General features: G+C 49.6%; 2 protein-coding genes across 2 annotated transcripts; both read left to right on the top strand.

Moving 5' to 3' along the window:
• Window positions 1-2: 2 nt before the first annotated feature.
• Window positions 3-2,995, top strand: zgc:85858 (uncharacterized protein LOC405879 homolog). Its single transcript, XM_053416119.1, has 3 exons — window positions 3-231; window positions 1,516-1,591; window positions 1,949-2,995. Exons 1-3 carry the CDS (start codon window positions 148-150, stop codon window positions 1,987-1,989), a joined length of 201 nt encoding a protein of 66 aa, XP_053272094.1. The 5' UTR covers window positions 3-147; the 3' UTR covers window positions 1,990-2,995.
• A 225-nt stretch (window positions 2,996-3,220) lies between these two features.
• Window positions 3,221-16,461, top strand: camta2 (calmodulin binding transcription activator 2; the record flags this gene model as incomplete). Its single annotated transcript, XM_053416761.1, is given in 25 exon segments — window positions 3,221-3,292; window positions 4,059-4,147; window positions 4,520-4,623; window positions 4,951-5,018; window positions 5,099-5,234; window positions 5,731-5,802; window positions 5,899-6,046; window positions 6,125-6,253; window positions 6,342-6,552; window positions 6,929-6,941; window positions 6,943-7,881; window positions 7,979-8,611; window positions 8,781-8,907; window positions 9,740-9,874; window positions 10,132-10,328; window positions 10,487-10,698; window positions 10,820-10,898; window positions 10,995-11,265; window positions 11,342-11,814; window positions 12,837-13,000; window positions 13,087-13,291; window positions 13,891-13,962; window positions 14,634-14,827; window positions 15,014-15,088; window positions 15,182-16,461. Coding segments are annotated over 24 exon segments (4,746 nt in total). The 3' UTR covers window positions 15,237-16,461.
• Window positions 16,462-17,602: the final 1,141 nt, after the last annotated feature.

Genomic DNA, 17,602 nt, shown 5'->3' with positions numbered 1-17,602 from the left:
TAGCTAACTGTTAGCATCACGAACCTCCAGCGGGACACGCTCACCGGTACCGGCCTCGTCTGCGCCCCCTCCCCGCCTCCTTCTCCCGGTGTTCTGCGGTAATTTCCGTCCTCCTGCTCCAGACCGACCGGCAAACATCCAGGGACGATGTCGGCAGTGCAGCGGATGAAGGTGGCGAACGAGCGGCACAGCAAGACGATCACACAGCGGGGACACGTCCAGAAGACCACGGTACTGACTACCAGGCTAACGGCTAACAGCTAGCCTGCTGAGTCTGGAGCCTGGTCCGTGTCATATGAATTAATATCATATCATATCATATCATATCATAATACATAATATATCATATCATATAATATGATATAATATAATGTAATGTAATATAATATGATTTAATATAATGTAATATGATATAATATAATGTAATATAATATAATGTTATATGATATAATATAATGTAATGTAATATAATATGATATGATGTAATGTAATATGATATAATATAATGTAATATATCATAATGTAATGTTAATATAATATGATATGATATGATATGATACAATATGATATAATATAATATGATATAATATAAAATTATATAATGTAATGTAATGTAATTTAATATGATATAATATGATATAATTAAATGTAATATAATATGATATGATATGATATAATATAACTTAATATGATACAATATAATGACATGTGTGTTAAACATGTTAAAAACAGAGCGGGACTTTGACCTGATTGGACGTTTCTCTGGAGCAACACACACCAGAGATATTATTATTAAACATGACTTACTGTATGTTTCTATCTCTATCTTCAGTTGGCCTGAAGTCAATGAACAGGTCGTGTGTTGTTGAGGGAAACTTAGAACATGTGTGATCAGTATGATGGAAACACTTCGGTGGGCGGAGACCAGCACATCACGCACAACACATGGTGTAATATTTCATTTATATTCATATTTTCACTGAATTGATTTAACTTCAGACAGTTATTTGTTGTGTGTGTGTGTGTGTGTGTGTGTGTGTGTGTGTGTGTGTGTGTGTGTGTGTGTGTGTGTGTGTGTGTGTGTGTGTGTGTCACATTTACAAAAACACGGCTCATCACGCCACATAGTGTTTCAAACCGTGTTGGAGCAATGTTTTTGTAGAGTCGAGAGTTCTGGAAATCTCTAAGTCGGGACTAAGTCTAAACCACCACGTCATCGACCGATCGGACACGTCCTGTCCTCTCCCGTCCCCACGTGTCCTCAGCACCTGCTTCACATGACCCACGACCAGGGTCTTGGTCGTCAGGAAATCATCAGCTAATTGGTGTGTCATGTGTGTTTTAGCTCCTCCTCCCAGGATGGCGTTCTAATGATGTGGTTTTTATTTCAAGGTGGACACATTAAAAATCAAACTTCACCATAACAGAGCATTAGCAGCAGATGGAAGAATCACACCAGCTGCTCTGTTGTCGGATGATTCCAGCTGTTGAGCAGTTGTGTTGTTGTGTTTCCAGCGGCCGGTAAATGATGACAAGTCTCCGGTGGGTCCGTGGCTTCTCGCTCTCTTCGTCTTCGTGGTTTGTGGATCCGGTGAGTTTCACCTTCAGCTGTTCAAGATCAGACGATAAATTCAAACGCTCACACGCAGAAAAAAGAAGGAATCAAACTTCTGCTTTGTCAGTTTTACATTTATATTTTCATCAAAGAATAAACAAAACGGAATAGATGAACATTTATGTTTCTATTAAATAATTTATTTTCTTAATTCATATTCTTTTATATTTGTCTGTTTATTTATCAAAGGGTCAAAACTCACTTCGTCATCGACTTCTAAGGAATCACTGACAATTTCTTTCTTTCATATCAAAATCAGCTGATTTATTGAACAGATTCTCTTTGTTTTAAAAATATGAATTAAATTGACTATTATTCATATTTTATTCGCAGCCATTTTTCAGATCATCCAGAGCATCAGGCAGGGCATGTGATGACCCTTGACCCCGGAGCCGAGCCGTCACATGGAAGAGGAGGGGGACACGTCACCGTCATGACGACAGACACACACAGACACACACAGACACACACACACGTTCCTGTGGAGTTTTTAAATCTGATCTTTTTTTTTCCACAGTAAATCTTTCTCTTTATTTTGTACTTCTCTGTGTAATCAGCTGATCAGATCTTGTTCATTGGTTGATTGGTTGCTGAAGTCAGCTGACGGTGGCTGAGCTGAGTTTCTCTGATTTAAAGGAACAAGCCGCTGATTCTTAACAGTCACGTGACCTGATGTCAGGTCATGTGACGTCTTCACAGCGTCTGTCAGGTGCACAGCTCCGATCTGTCCGTCCTGCAAAAGTCACATGATCTCAGCACTGCTCTCTACTTGGAGGCTTTTAATGTGAAAACCCAGCAGGAAGTGTTTTTTCTGTGGACAATGTTTTTAAATCAGACATGAGCCTGGGCTCCAGGTAACCATGGGAACAGGATCCAGACTTTTATTCTGACCAATCAGACGACAGGAGGAAGGGGGGGGGGGGGGGCACAGGATCAGTGAGACGACTTTAACTTCACTTCTGTATTTCATATTAAAAGCCTCAGAATCGGGCGTAAGGCTCGGATCAGGCTCAACTGGTGTTCAAGCTGTGAGCGCATCACGTTTCATCAAACTCACTGAAGTGAGGAGTGAAACCAGGTTCACCTGCTCAGCTCCTCACTGTGACTTCAGGGATTTATCTGAAGTGACATCTGCAGAACAGGAAGTCAGAACAGGTTGAAGAAGAAAAGCAGCTGAACTGGAGAATCAGCTGTTTGCTCCTTTTGAATCAGACGCACAGAAAAACCTCAGTTTGTCAGGAAGGAACAAAACTCCTGAGTCTGATGTAAATAATGAACAGCTGATAGAAGCAGCTTCTTCCACCTGACACAGCCCAGCGCCCCCTGCTGGACGACCTGCTCCACTTTTATACGAAATAAACCTCAGATATTTTCTCTAAACGTCTCTCGTGTCCTCGTTTGTCTTCACAGGGACAACCCTCTATGGGACGACCCTGACCCTGACCCCTCTATGGGACAACCCCTCTATCTAGGTTGTCCCTAACCCTAACCCTTTTATGGACGATTGTAAATCAATTCATTCAGGTTTTTATTTAGATAATAAAGATTTTATCTGTAGCTTTATTGAAATATCAAATATTGGGTTGTGTGTGTGTGTGTGTGTGTATACCCCCCACCACTGTAACCACACAGTGACGTCAGAGCCAGAGAAGATGGCGGCTGCACTGAAGGCGGAAGGTAAAGGAGCTTTAACTCTGGTGTAAACTTCCTGTCCGCTCCGGGCTGAGGCTGATTAACCCGGGTTATTGTTGGGTGTGTGTCCGGGGGTCAGGCCCATCAGACTGACCCGGGTTGGCACGTTTCAACCCGGAGCTCCAGCAGCTGTTTGGTCGGAGCTAGCCTCGGCGGCTAACGGCTACCGGCTAGCTGAGTAGCTAAACCAGCAAACATCCGTGTTTCACCGGGTGAATGTGTCTCGGTGGCTCGGTGGCGTCTCACACGGGGCCCGGCAGGTGGAAGCTAATGTCCGGTGGAAGGCTCCGGGCGCAGGGACGTCACAACGAGAAGCGTCCTCACGTTAGCATTAGCGGGGCGGGAGGGGCTGAGCTCCAGCGGCCGGTTGACAGGCGCAGGGAGGCGGACGCTACAGTCAGGCGAGTCCGAGGCCTGAGCTGGGCCTCTGGGGGAAAGATGTGTGGAAGGTGGAAACAGACACAATTAGGACTGGGGGGGGGGGGCTGAAGCACTTTGAGCTTCATTTGATCAAGTATGAAAAGTGCTTCACAAATAAAGTCTGACTGACTGATGATTGATTGATTGATTGATTGATTGATTGATTTGACGTCATGTTTAAAACAGACCAAACTAATAGTTCAGTTTCTGTTTTCATGTAAAAGTTTCCACGCACATTTAAAGTAGACAACGTGGATCTAGTGGAGGAGTGTGTAGTTGTTTCCCCCTGATCAGTGTGTTGTGTTGTGTTGTGTTGTGTGTGTGTGTGCAGCAGGGGAGAGCGGGCGGTGCGTTGCGTGAGAATCATCCCGCATGGACTCGTCACCATGAGCAACAAGGACATGGTTTCCACGGAGACAGGTCAGTCCCCCCCCCCCCCCCCTCTGAGTGTGTGACGTCACACCAGAGAGCCCCAGTTCTGTTGCCATGGTAACTACGTGGTGTGCTTTGTAGAAGAGGTAACAGGTCACTTCCTGTGTGTGTCTGCCCCCCCCCCCCCTCACCTGAACCATGAGGAGGATCTGCTGCTGTGACACAAACTCTGGAGATTCTCTGGATCTGACTGCAGCTCATGTCTGAATCAGCTTTAATGTGACAGATGCTGAAGATGAAATATGATGAAATATGATGATTTGTGTGTGTGTGTGTGTGTGTGTGTGTGTGTGTGTGTGTGTGTGTGTGTGTGTGTGTGTGTGTGTGTGTGTGTGTGTGTGTGTGTGTGTGTGTGTGCAGAGAACAAAGTGCAGAGGAAAGTGTTTCTTCCCAACAAGCTGCTCGAGTGTCTCCCCCGCTCGTCCACGCTGCCTAACGAGCGTCTGCGCTGGAACACTAACGAGGTGAGCGTTAGAGAACATGAACAGGAAGTGCCAAAATAAAACGACAAGGGGAACCATGTTGGTCATTTATTCACTTCCCTAACCCTAGTTGTACACACACACACACACACACACACACACACACACACACACACACACACACACACACACACACACACACATCCCCGTCTCCTTTCTGCATGCCAGGTGTCCTCGGCTGTGCTGGCTGTGTGTGTCCAGAACGTGCTGAACATAGATGCACTGTATGAATGTGTGTGAAACTGTACTGTCAAGATCTTCACCCTGTTAGCTTTGTCTCTTAGTCTCTTTGTCTCTTTGTGTCTGCAGGAGATCGCTTCTTACCTGATTACATTTGACAGACATGACGAGTGGCTCTCCTGCAGCCTGAAAACCAGGTATGAACCAGAGCGCCACACCTGGTTTTAACACGTGGCCCCACAGGAAGTAACAACAGCTTCTCTGCTCTTTGTTTCAGGCCGAAGAACGGCAGCATCATCCTGTACAACAGGAAGAAGGTGAAGTACAGGAAGGATGGATACTGCTGGAAGAAAAGGAAGGATGGGAAGACGACAAGAGAGGACCACATGAAGCTCAAGGTCCAGGGCATGGAGGTGTGCTGCCCACTGCGCCTCCTGCAGGACACTCCTGTCACTACTGATGACTGACAGCACTGACATTATTGTTGGTTGATTGAATTATAATCCAGTTCATTTGTGTTTTAGTCAGAAACGTATTGGGTTCATCTAAGAATGAATCTGAATATTAGAATGAAAGGAACAGCTGCAGTGAAGATATGAAAACTTGTGGCTCTTTGATTCAGAACCAGTATATTGATCAGGAGTGTGTAAGACTGGAGACGTTTGTTTTTGTTTTGATCGCCTGTCGACTTCAACTATCAACTTCACTCATCACCCACAAAGCTCCAGTGAAAGAAAACGTGAATAAAGTAAAACACGCTCCTGTTCTAACGTTCACAAAATAGTGCAGTTCAAGGGTTTACCTGAAGGGGGAGTCGTAGCTCTAAGAATACAGTTGTTAATGAGCTGCTCAGATATGTTGTTAGTGTCAATGATGCTAACTGATGCTAACAGCTGTGTGTCCTCTCAGTGCCTGTACGGCTGCTACGTCCATTCCTCCATCGTACCGACATTCCACAGACGGTGCTACTGGCTGCTGCAGGTACACACACAGTAACACACAGATAACACACGCTGCCTTGCATTTGAGCTAATGTCCTTATAACTGTGTGTGTGTGTGTTTGTGTGTGTGTTGCAGAACCCAGACATTGTGCTGGTGCACTACCTGAACGTGCCTTCCCTGGAGGATTCTGGGAAATGCAGTCCGCTGCTGTGTGCAGTGGCCGACCGCCATGACAGCGTGAGGTGGAGCCGAGAAGATCTGCTGAACCAGCTGAAGCCCATGTGTATGAGCACACGCTTAACACCTGTGATGCAGTGTGTGTGATTGTGGTGTGTGTGTTGACTGGCGTTGTTTGTCTCAGTTCACAGTATGAAGTGTTCTCTGGGCTCAGGTGACTTCAGCATCGAGGAGCTGGTTCAACACATCCTGGACCGACAGAGAACCAAACCCCAGCCTCGCACACACACCTGTCTGTGTAACACAGCCCAAGGTAACGCACACACTGCCGTGACATCACTGTGACATCACCGTGACATCACCGTGGACTCAGACTGACCTGCAGCTGTATGTGTGTGCAGTGTCTCCAGGTGTGAACATTCCTCATCGCTGTAACAGCACCAAGCACCGCATCATCTCCCCCAAGCTGCCCCCCTCCTCCTGCAGACCCTCCCCCTCCCCCCTCTGCTCTGAGGGGGGGGAGGCAGCCGGGGGAGGAGGGGGAGGAGAAGCCAAGCTGCCTCACCTCCAGGCTCGGAGCAGCCCAGCCTCTTCTCCCTGCCCCGCCTCCAGGTGAGTCTGCATACCAGCTTCCACTTCCTGTTTCTGTTTGTAACCATCAGAGTAGACCCCCCCCCATCCTGAACACACGGGTCACATGACCTTTCACATACACTGGTCATGTGGTGTAAACAGGAAGTAGATTGTCTACTACTGACAGGAAGTGCTACTGACAGGAAGTGTTACTGACAGGAAGTGCTACTGACAGGAAGTGCTACTGACAGGAAGTGCTACTGACAGAGAGTGCTACTGACAGAGAGTGTAACTGACAGGAAGTGCTACTGACAGGAAGTGTGTTACTGACAGGAAGTGCTAGCGATGCTTTGCATGTGACTGATGAGAACCAATCAGGAGGAGGGGGTGATTCCGTCTTCTTTCTGATTCGCAGCTCGGCCTCGTCGCCCCCCCCCGCCCCACACAGCCACCGTCACCATGAGCAACCACAGCAACGGTTTCTACGGCGACCGGAGCAGCCACCTGACGACCGTGGCGCTGCCACAGAATGCTGTCATCGTCATGGCAACAGCCATCGCTGGAGGGGAGGGGGTCAGAGGGGACGAGGGGGGACAGGGGAGGAGTCTGTCACTCACCCGTTCGGGGCAGTTGCTGCTCTCCCCCGCCCTCCCCCCTTCTGAAGGCACGCCCACCTGCCCCTCCCCTCCCTCCTCCCTCCCCCCTCCCACCGTACAGGCGCCGGGTGTCGCCACCCTCTCCCTCACCCTCCTCCCGTCTCCTGTTATCGGAGGCATGCTCCTCACCCCCTCGTCCTCCTCTACCTCACTCCGCTCCCCTGCACCTCCTGCCGCTGCCACACCCCCTCCCCCCCCCTCCTCCCCTTCACCACCTCCCCTTCCCCCATGCCTTCCCCCCGCCTTTGACCCTGACTCCTTCCTAAACTCCCCCAAAGAGGGTCAGACATATGGTGGCCCTCCTCACCCCTCCTCCTCCACTCCCTCCCCTGTCCTCTGCTCCTCATCCTCCCCTCTCTCCCCCCCCTCACTCGCGCTCTCCCTCTCCCCCACGTCAACCCCTCCCTCCTCCGTCTCCCCTCCCTCCTCGCTCTCCTCTCTCTCCTTCTCCTCCTCTGATGCGGACAAGCGAGACTCTTCATCTTCCTCTCCACCTTCGTCCTCCGTCCCCCCTTCCCTCTCCCTGTCTCCCACCTCCTCTGTGGCCCCGCCCCTCCTCCCCCTCTGCCTGGAGCTTGCTGCTCTGGGGCAGTCTGAGGGAAGGAGGGGGGAGGAGGAGGTGGGGGGCGATGAAGAGGAGGTGAAGGACCGTAGAGACGACGATGACGATGATGAAAGCAGAGCTCCTCCCACCAAACTGGCGCTGCTGCAGGTGAGTCAGTCAACCATCAAAAAAATTGATCAGCAGATATTAAGTTTGAAATCAAAGAGGTTATTAAAGATAAGTTTTGTTTTTATTTCAATTTCAGCCGAGCCACGCCTCCTCTGCTTCGTTGCTACAGCAACAGACAGGAAGTAGCGCTGCGTCGCTGCTCCTGGTTGGTCAAGACTCGGCAGCCACTCGTACCCAGCCGGCCAATCAGGCGCATAGACAGGCTAATGGACAGCATTCATTGGTTCTGAGACAGCCCTACAGTCAACAGTCTGCCACTGGAGCCCCGCCCCCGGCGCAGATATCCCATCAGCCCCTGGGGCTGCAGCAGTCGTCACTGGTTCCAGCTCACCTGGCAACGTGTCAGATTCAGGTGAAGGAGGAGAGTGGGCGGGGCTACAACTCGGAGGACGCCTGCATGGACACTCCCCTGGAGGAGGAGGCGGGGCCCTGCGAACAGGCAGGGGAGGAGCTTGACATCTCCTTCGACAGCCAGTTTCCTGACCTGATCTCTGACCTCATCACAGAGGAGGCCAATCCCGTCGCAGCTCACCCCCCCACCGCCGTCACAACAAACCCAGCTGTGTTTGCGGCAGGGGTTCGATACATGGTGCCCCCCCAGCCCTCTCCCTCTTCGTCCTTCCTCCCCTTCCCTCACCCTCTACCCTCCCCCTCCTCCAGCCGCCTGGCCTCTATCACCGACTTCTCCCCAGAGTGGTCCTACCCCGAGGTAACCAATCACCAATAATCACTGACAGTAAACAACTGATCAATGAGGAAGTGATTGATCAGCTAAATACTCATCCGATTAACCAATGAAATCATCAACAGATCATGTTTAAATATGATGATCATAAACGTGACGTCTTGTCTGATCAAGTGTGTGTGTTTGTTTGCAGGGGGGTGTGAAGGTGTTGATAACGGGTCCGTGGAGCGAACTGTTGGGTCGATACTCGTGTGTTTTTGATCAGAGCACCGTCCCTGCATCTCTGATCCAGCCTGGAGTACTGCGCTGCTACTGCCCCGGTACACACACACACACACACACACACACACACACACACACACACACACACACACACACACACACACACACACACACACACACACACACACACACACACACACACACACACACACACACACACACACACACACACACACACACACACACACACACACACACACACAGTAGATGTGGAACAGTGGGGACAAAACAGTTTGAATCCAGGTTTTCCACTAGGGACCAACATTCTACAACAATTAGCTGCTGAAGTGTTTGTTTGATTCGCTCTAGAATTTATGAGAGACGTATTTAAACACATCGAAAACAACTGTTTTTGCATGTCTCTGATGGACATTGTGTATCTCTGATGGACGTTGTGTGTCTCTGATGGACATTGTGTATCTCTGATGGACATTGTGTATCTCTGATGGACGTTGTGTATCTCTGATGGAAGTTGCATGTCTCTGATGGACGTTGTGTATCTCTGATGGACGTTGTGTGTCTCTGATGGACATTGTGTATCTCTGATGGACGTTGTGTGTCTCTGATGGACATTGTGTATCTCTGATGGACATTGTGTATCTCTGATGGACGTTGTGTATCTCTGATGGACGTTGTGTGTCTCTGATGGACGTTGTGTGTCTCTGATGGACGTTGTGTATCTCTGATGGACGTTGTGTATCTCTGATGGACATTGTGTATCTCTGATGGACGTTGTGTATCTCTGATGGACGTTGCATGTCTCTGATGGACGTTGCATGTCTCTGATGGACGTTGTGTATCTCTGATGGACGTTGTGTGTCTCTGATGGACGTTGTGTGTCTCTGACGGATGTTGTCTGTCCCCCCTCAGCCCACGAGGCTGGTTTGGTTTGTCTGCAGGTTCTGGAGTCGGCCGGTTCCGTTTCTTCGTCTGTTCTGTTCGAGTACCGAGCGAGGAACGCCAGCTCCCTGCCCAGCTCGCAGCTCGACTGGCTCTCATTGGACGGTCAGAAACAATCCCTCCTCCACACCCCCACACCTCGTCTTTACTGTCGACACATGTTGATATGACCCGTTGTGACATCACTTCCTGTGGATGTTGTCGTCATCTCATTTCATCCACAATCCACCTGAAAGCATCATCATGGTCTCACAGCGAGGTCATCCGTCCCTGTTACAAAGGACGACAGGAACCAGGTGCATTATGGGACATGTATGTGGACTAACTGTCAGGAGGTCTCACTCTGTTTATTTTCTGGACAGATAATCAGTTCAGGATGTCCATCCTGGAGCGTCTGGAGCAGATGGAGCGGAGGATGGCAGAGATGGCCGCCCGTGATAACAACCAGCAACAACAACAACGGCAACAACAACAACAACAACAACAACAACAACAACAACAACACAGCCACCAGCTGGCAGCACCCCCTCCACCAACCCTACCTGAGGAGCAGGAACAGGTGAGGTCGCAGAGACATCAAGAGTGAAGCCACTTCCTGGATCAGCTGATTCTTCTTTTGTCACATGACTGGTTCCCCTAAGTTAGTCCAGATACATCACCGTGACATCACCGTGACATCACTGTGACATCACTGTGACCTCACTGTCTGTGTCTCAGTCCTCGCAGTGGTTTGAGAGGAGGATTGTGGGAGTTTGTGAACGAATGATGAGGGTCGGACGATGGGGAGGAGGAGGAGGAGGAGGAGGAGGAAGAGGAGGAGAAGGAGGAGAGAGGCTTCATCACTCAGTCCGTCACCGTGGGATGACTCTGCTCCACCTGGCTGCTGCACAGGGATACACACACCTGATCCACACTCTGATCCGCTGGAGGTACACACACACACACACACACACACACACACACACACACACACACACACACACACACACACAGCTGATTCTCACACACACACTCTTTGTGGTTGACTGCAGCTGTTGTGTTTCCTCGTAGGAGCGTGAGCAGTGACAGTTTAGACTTGGAACAGGAAGTTGATCCTCTCAACGTCGACCACTTCTCCTGCACCCCGCTGGTAAAACAAACACACAACCGTAACACACCTGTGGCTATAACAAGTGGGTTCCACCACCTGCTCTCTTCTCTTGTTAAACGTGTTTGTGCGTTCCAGATGTGGGCGTGTGCTCTGGGCCACCAGAGGGCAGCGGAGCTCCTCTACAGCTGGAACAGTCTGGCTCTGGGGATCCCTGATTCGCTGGGACGTCTGCCACTTGCTGTCGCTCGCTCCCGAGGACACACCCGACTCGCCACGGCGCTGGAGGAGCTGCACACACAACGCACAGTGCCTCACAACACGCCCAGGGACACACACATGTCTGAAGCAGACACACCGGCCACGCCACAGCCGCCCCTGTCGCCTCTGTCCACGAGCCCAGACACAGGTAACACACACACGTCATGTTACAGGATTCTGGTGCTCTGATTGGCTGTGACAGTCTTCCCTCTCTCTCCTCTCAGGTCTGAGCTCGTCCAGCAGCCTCCCCTCGCCCAGTGACCCCTCCTCCTCCTCCCCGAGCTCTGCCTACTCGAGTGGCCCCGCCCCCATGGACACCTCCCCATCCTCCCCTTCTTCTTCTTTCTCCCCCTCCTCCTCGCTGCCTGTCTCCCCTCCCTCTGCCCCCTCCCCCCTGCTGTCCTCACTTCCTCATGTGTCCATGTGGGGGGAAGAGCCCAACGCTGGATTCCATGAAACCATGTCTGAGCCGATCGATGTCACAGGTCTGAACCCCGGAGGTTCCAGAGACTCTTCTCCGTACCTCATGGACTATGAGAGCGCCTCCCCCGGCCACACGCATGTTTACACACATGCACACGCCCACACGGCCGGCGGGCGGCGAGTGCACGCCGCGGCGCGGCTGGAGGAGCAGCTGTTGAGCTACAGCGAGAACGAAGGCGAGGAGGAAGAGTACCTGGAGGAGGAGGTGCTGCAGGTAACCGCCTCACAACTACACTTCACCAACATGCAAGGTTAGTCCCAGAGGTTAGTCCCAGAGGTTAGTCCCAGAGGTTAGTCCCAGAGGCTAGTCCCAGAGGTTAGTCCCAGAGGTTAGTCCCAGAGGCTAGTCCCAGAGGCTAGTCCCAGAGGCTAGTCCCAGAGGCTAGTCCCAGAGGTTAGTCCCAGAGGTTAGTCCCAGAGGCTAGTCTTCAGTTAGTCCCAGAGATTAGTCCCAGAGGTTAGTCTTCAGTTAGTCCCAGAGGTTAGTCCCAGAGGCTAGTCCCAGAGGTTAGTCCCAGAGGCTAGTCCCAGAGGTTAGTCCCAGAGGTTAGTCCTCAGGTTAGTCCTAGAGGCTAGTCCCAGAGGCTAGTCCCAGAGGTTAGTCTTCAGTTAGTCCCAGAGGTTAGTCCCAGAGGTTAGTCCTCAGGTTAGTCCTAGAGGTTAGTCCCAGAGGCTAGTCCCAGAGGCTAGTCCCAGAGGTTAGTCCCAGAGGCTAGTCCCAGAGGTTAGTCCCAGAGGTTAGTCCCAGAGGTTAGTCTTCAGTTAGTCCCAGAGGTTAGTCCCAGAGGTTAGTCTTCAGTTAGTCCCAGAGGTTAGTCCCAGAGGCTAGTCCCAGAGGTTAGTCCCAGAGGCTAGTCCCAGAGGTTAGTCTCAGAGGTTAGTCCCAGAGGTTAGTCCCAGAGGTTAGTCCCAGAGGTTAGTCCCAGAGGCTAGTCCCAGAGGCTAGTCCCAGAGGTTAGTCCCAGAGGTAAGTCTCCCAGGTTAGTTCCAGAGGTTAGTCTTCAGTTTAGACCCAGAGGTTAGTCTTCAGTTTAGTCCCAGAGGTTAGTCCTCAGGTTAGTCCCAGAGGTTAGTCTTCAGTTTAGACCCAGAGGTTAGTCCTTGTCCCAGCCCATACTTCGTGGTGCTGTACTGACTTGGAGGTTTATTGTTGTATATTAGTTGTATTTTGTTGTTGAAAACATCTGATGTCATACACTGATGTCTTTTGCTATGGTTACCCCCCCGAAACAACAGGTTGACATGGCAACACTGGCAGAACAAATCATTGAGGCGACACCTGAGCGAATCAAGCTAGAGGACTTCCCCAGGGGGGCGGAGTCACCTCTCAGAGAAAGACAGGACACCTGGTTGGCTACTTACCTGGACACAGTGGACACTCACACACACTCCCCTCCCAGGTAAGCCCCGCCCTAAAGGATCTGTACATCAGGACTGTTGAAAGAAAGTGCTTCGTCCATTTAAATGCATGTGTGTGTGTGCGCAGGCGGGTGTGCCCCCCCTCACCTCTAAGTGCACTAGCCCTCCAGAGGCTCCGCCCCCCCTCCTCTGCAGCATGGGCGGAGTTCCTGAACGCCTCAGCCAATGGGAAGATGGAGAGAGACTTCGCTCTGCTGACGCTGACGGACGGGGAGCAGAGGGAACTGTACGAGGCCGCCAGGATCATCCAGAACGCCTTCAGGAGATACAAGGTCCACAACACACACTGCTACACAACAACACACACTGCTACACGTCAACAACACACACTGCTACACGTCCTGTTCACTGAGCTGATCCGTCCTGTCCTTAAAGGTGCAGTCTGTAGGATTCAGTGCCATCTAGTGGTGAGGTGTCATGTTGCAGCTGAACATCCCTCAAAACTTGAAGGAGAACCTGTGGTAGTTTCAGTTATCTGAAGTTTAGTTTGTCCAGTCTGAGCTCCTGTAAAAAACATGGCTGCCTCTGTAGAGAGGAGCCGTTCCTGTATTTAAATATAAAGTATGTTAATATAGAGTATTTAAATATAAAGTATGTTAATATAGAGTATTTAAATATAAACGGTGCAGTCTAGGGCAAAGAAAACTACAATTTAGATGAAACACTAGTGAAAACATTAATACTATGATTATTTTATATTGGATTTCTGCTAAAAGATCCTTTCATCTGAACCGTTAATGTATGTTAAATAACATGTTAATAAACATGTTCCCATGATGTGGAGGGTCTGAGTGATGTCAGTGATGTGACAGCGCCATCTGGAGGCCGAACACAGCTGGTTCATGTTTTCCTCCTGCTCCTCTGTGTTCAGGGTCGAAGGTTAAAAGAGCAACAGGACATCGCTGCCGCCGTCATCCAGAGATGCTACAGGAAGTACAAACAGGTGTGTGTGTGTGTGTGTGTGTGTGTGTGTGTGTGTGTGTGTGTGTGTGTGTGTGTGTGTGTGTGTGTGTGTGTGTGTGTGTGTGTGTGTGTGTGTGTGTGTGTGTGTGTGTGTGTGTGTGTGTCTCTCTCTCTCTCTCTCTCCTCAGGCTTCACTAACACTCTACTAACCTGCTGTGTCTCTTTACCATACCTCTCTCTCTCTGGCTAGCTAACATGGATAGCACTGAAGGTAAAATTGCTGACTAGTAGATGCAGTTGTGTGTGTGTGTGTGTTTTTTTGTGTGTGTGTTATCTTTGTATGAAACATGCACCATGTGGCCAAAAGTATGTGGACGGCTTGATTCAGTCGTCTGTCACAAAGGTTTTGATTCTGATTGACTTTAAGAAAAGTAATAAAGTTCATTCCTTTGACCTCTGACCTTTTTATACAAAAAACTTTCAATGATAGTGTTTATAAAAATGGACCTGAAGCTGAAGTGCCCGACCACCTGGTTTCTGTGCACTGACCAGCAGGGGGCGACTCCACTGGTAGTCTATGAGAAAGTGACATTTTCCAACCGACTGTCCACAGACTGGTGGACACATTGTGATCCGATGTGATTGGTCGATCCGGTCATCACCGCGTCTCTCCTCCTTCCTCTCTGGTGATTTCAAACTCTGTGTCCTCAGTTCGCTCTCTACAAGAAGATGACGCAGGCGGCCATCTTGATCCAGTCCAAGTTCCGGTCGTACTACGAGCAGAAGCGTTTCCAGCAGAGCCGGCGGGCGGCCGTCCTCATCCAGCAGTACTACCGCAGCTACAAGGAGTACGAGCGGCTGAAGCAGGCGCCGCGAGGAGCCGCCGGCCACAACCCCAAGATCAAGTAAGAGCCCCGCCCCCTTCACCAGCCATACGTCTGATCAGCTGATCACCGTTCAGATCAGGTTCATGTGTTCCACCAATAGTCTTATTAGGATTCAATCATCGTTATAGAACTCGATCCACTAGCCAATCAGACGCCACTGGTCTGTGGTTGATTGACAGCTAATATTGATCATGTGTCAATCAGGGGCTCGTTCTTGACAAAGAAACAAGACCAGGCAGCAAGAAAGATCATGAGGTTCCTGAGACGCTGCAGACACAGGTAACACACACACACACACAGGTATAACACACACACAGGTAACACACACAGACACACACACTCAGGTCTCACACACTGTGTTTCCTGTTGCAGGATCAAAGAGCTGAAGCAGAGCAGGGAGCTGGAGAGAAGAGGACTAACAACTTAAACATGTCTCCATCTTTCTTCACCTGACGAGAGGAGAGAGAGAAATCCTGTCGTCCTTCTTCAGATTGACTCTGATGAACAAAGAGACAGAGACCGACTGATGAGGAGGACGGAGGGACAGAGACAGACAGAGGGACGCCTCACCCCCTCTGTCTGTCTCTGTCTTCTCTCCTGGTAGAATGTCTCTGCAGTTTAGAAAGAGCTGCGCTTGAAAACGTCTCGCCCTCCTTTTTGTCTTACAGGCATAAGATAAATGTGTTTTTTTTACCCTGAGCAGAGTCTTGCAGGAAGACAACACTCGCTGTTCTTCATTTCAGCTTCTGGCGTTCAGAAGGTCTGGAGACGTTTCGTCCAATCAGCACATTTCACGTTATATTTGTTGAGTCTTATTTAACAGCTGCGAGCTAAGCATGCTGGGATATAGTGTCCTGCTGAAAGGGGGGGGGGGCTTCTGTTGAGGGGCGGTGCTTTCTGTGGCTCCTTGGAGGCAAAGCTCAGGGCAAACAGCCCTGAAGCCTCTGCTGAGGGGCGGTGCGTTCGAGGGCCGTCTGGACAAATCAGACTCCAGATGAAACAGAAGCTGGGGAACCTTTTTGAACTCTTGATGTTGAGTCAGAAACTGAACATGATTATAACAAATCTATTCAAACACAATCACGTATATTAACATATAAATATATATATATATTCTAAAGTGGAAATTTATAGAGCTATGGATGTTTTATTTATTACAGCATGAACTGTCAATGTGAGAGAGAGAGCTGCACTGACTGAGGTCGAGTCTTAACGAACCCTCGTGACCTCTGACCTTCACACAAACAGAACAAAGTTCAAATGTGAGGAAACAACATGACCGAGTCCCACCTGATGTGACATCACTTCCTGTTGATGTCATCATCTGGACAGGAGCTGATCACAGGTCAGCTGCTTTTCTAAAAACAGAACATGGAGGATTTTAATCGAACTTCAGGCTGTGATGTCACTGATGACATCATATCTGTGCTGCTGAGGTCAGAGGTCAGATCGGGGGTCAACCCGTGTTTGAATCTGACGCAGTGGCAGCTGGTTTCCATGGCAGCCCGAGACTGAACCAGTGGCTGTTGTCACGGTAACCACGGTGTCCTGCGTCATGACGACTTGTTTGAACTTTTTCTCGTTGTTTCTGCTGAAGTGAAGTTTTGCATGAGTTTGTAACGAACAACAATAAATCAGCTGTTTGCTACCGAGGCTGTTTCCTGCTGTCCGATCAACAACACGCTACACAACACGCTACACAACACGCTACATCACCATAACACGCTACACAACATGCTACATCACCATAACACGCTACACAACACGCTACATCACCATAACACGCTACACAACAACACGACACGAAACGCTACACAACAACATGCTACACAACAAGCTGTCTGACTTATCTGCATCATTATTTATCTTTTTTACTCATATTGTTTGAAGTAAAGCACTTTATAAGTTGTTTTGAAAAGTGCTTTACAAATAAAGATATAACTTCACACATGTATAAGTTTGTATGAGTTTGTACGATAGACAAATATCACGAGATATCTTCCTTCACTGCCGCCCGCCGCGAGGTGTTGGGTCACCGCCTCTACTGACCTCTCTGACCTCTCTGACCCTCCAGATGGTCCCAGTTCACCCTCAGGACTGGTTTGGGCTCTTCAGGTGTGTCCGGCAGCTTTTCTCCAACTCCCCACCAGGGGGCAGTCAGCTGCTGTTCCTCCATCATGAGCATGAAGCGGGTTCTCTGTCCCAATCGCCCTGACTAGAAGATCCTGATGGAGCTGAGGCAGAGCACTGGAGATGTTATAACATGTTGTAGATACAAGCTGTGGACAACTCGCTCCACCATGAGATCTCTCTCTCTCTCTCTGTGTTGCTATGAGACAGACACACTAAGGTCCCACTAAAGAGTCATGTGACCTGTGAGAAGAAGTTCAGATCCTCACGTGTTCAAACCTTAGAGCTGCTGTGGGTGTGGAGTCGCACTCAGAACCGACCCAGACTTTAAACCAGTTCATTCACTGAGGGAAACGTGCCGATGACACCAGTGGCATTAGTTTTGAGAATATTGGTAAATCTGGATCCCACCAGCGCCACACTGGACAGAAACTGGACAGACACTGAGATGAGGTGAAAAACCAGCAGCAGCTCACGTGTTTCAGGGTTTTTCTGTCAAATGAAAGTCTTTGTGCGTCTTTGTCGTCTTCACACGACCTGACGATCACATGTGTATTTAATTATTAAATGATGGTCTGGGATCATGAATCAGATTCTGAAGCGAACCAAACAAACACAAAAACACAACACAAGATGAAAACAGGACGTTCCTCTTCCTTCTGT

Source organism: Pleuronectes platessa, chromosome 23 (assembly GCF_947347685.1).
Source record: "Pleuronectes platessa chromosome 23, fPlePla1.1, whole genome shotgun sequence".
Lineage (NCBI taxonomy): Eukaryota > Metazoa > Chordata > Actinopteri > Pleuronectiformes > Pleuronectidae > Pleuronectes > Pleuronectes platessa.
Note: the sequence above shows the minus strand (reverse complement) of the source record. Positions and strands in the feature narration are given on the sequence as shown.

Excerpts from the sequence above, each read along its gene's own strand:
- zgc:85858 (XM_053416119.1), top strand. The coding sequence starts at position 148 with ATGTCGGCAGTGCAGCGGATGAAGGTGGCGAACGAGCGGCACAGCAAG. Across the intron at positions 232-1,515 it reads GACACGTCCAGAAGACCACG|CGGCCGGTAAATGATGACAA; the intron begins GTACTGACTACC and ends TTGTGTTTCCAG. Across the intron at positions 1,592-1,948 it reads CTTCGTGGTTTGTGGATCCG|CCATTTTTCAGATCATCCAG; the intron begins GTGAGTTTCACC and ends TTTTATTCGCAG.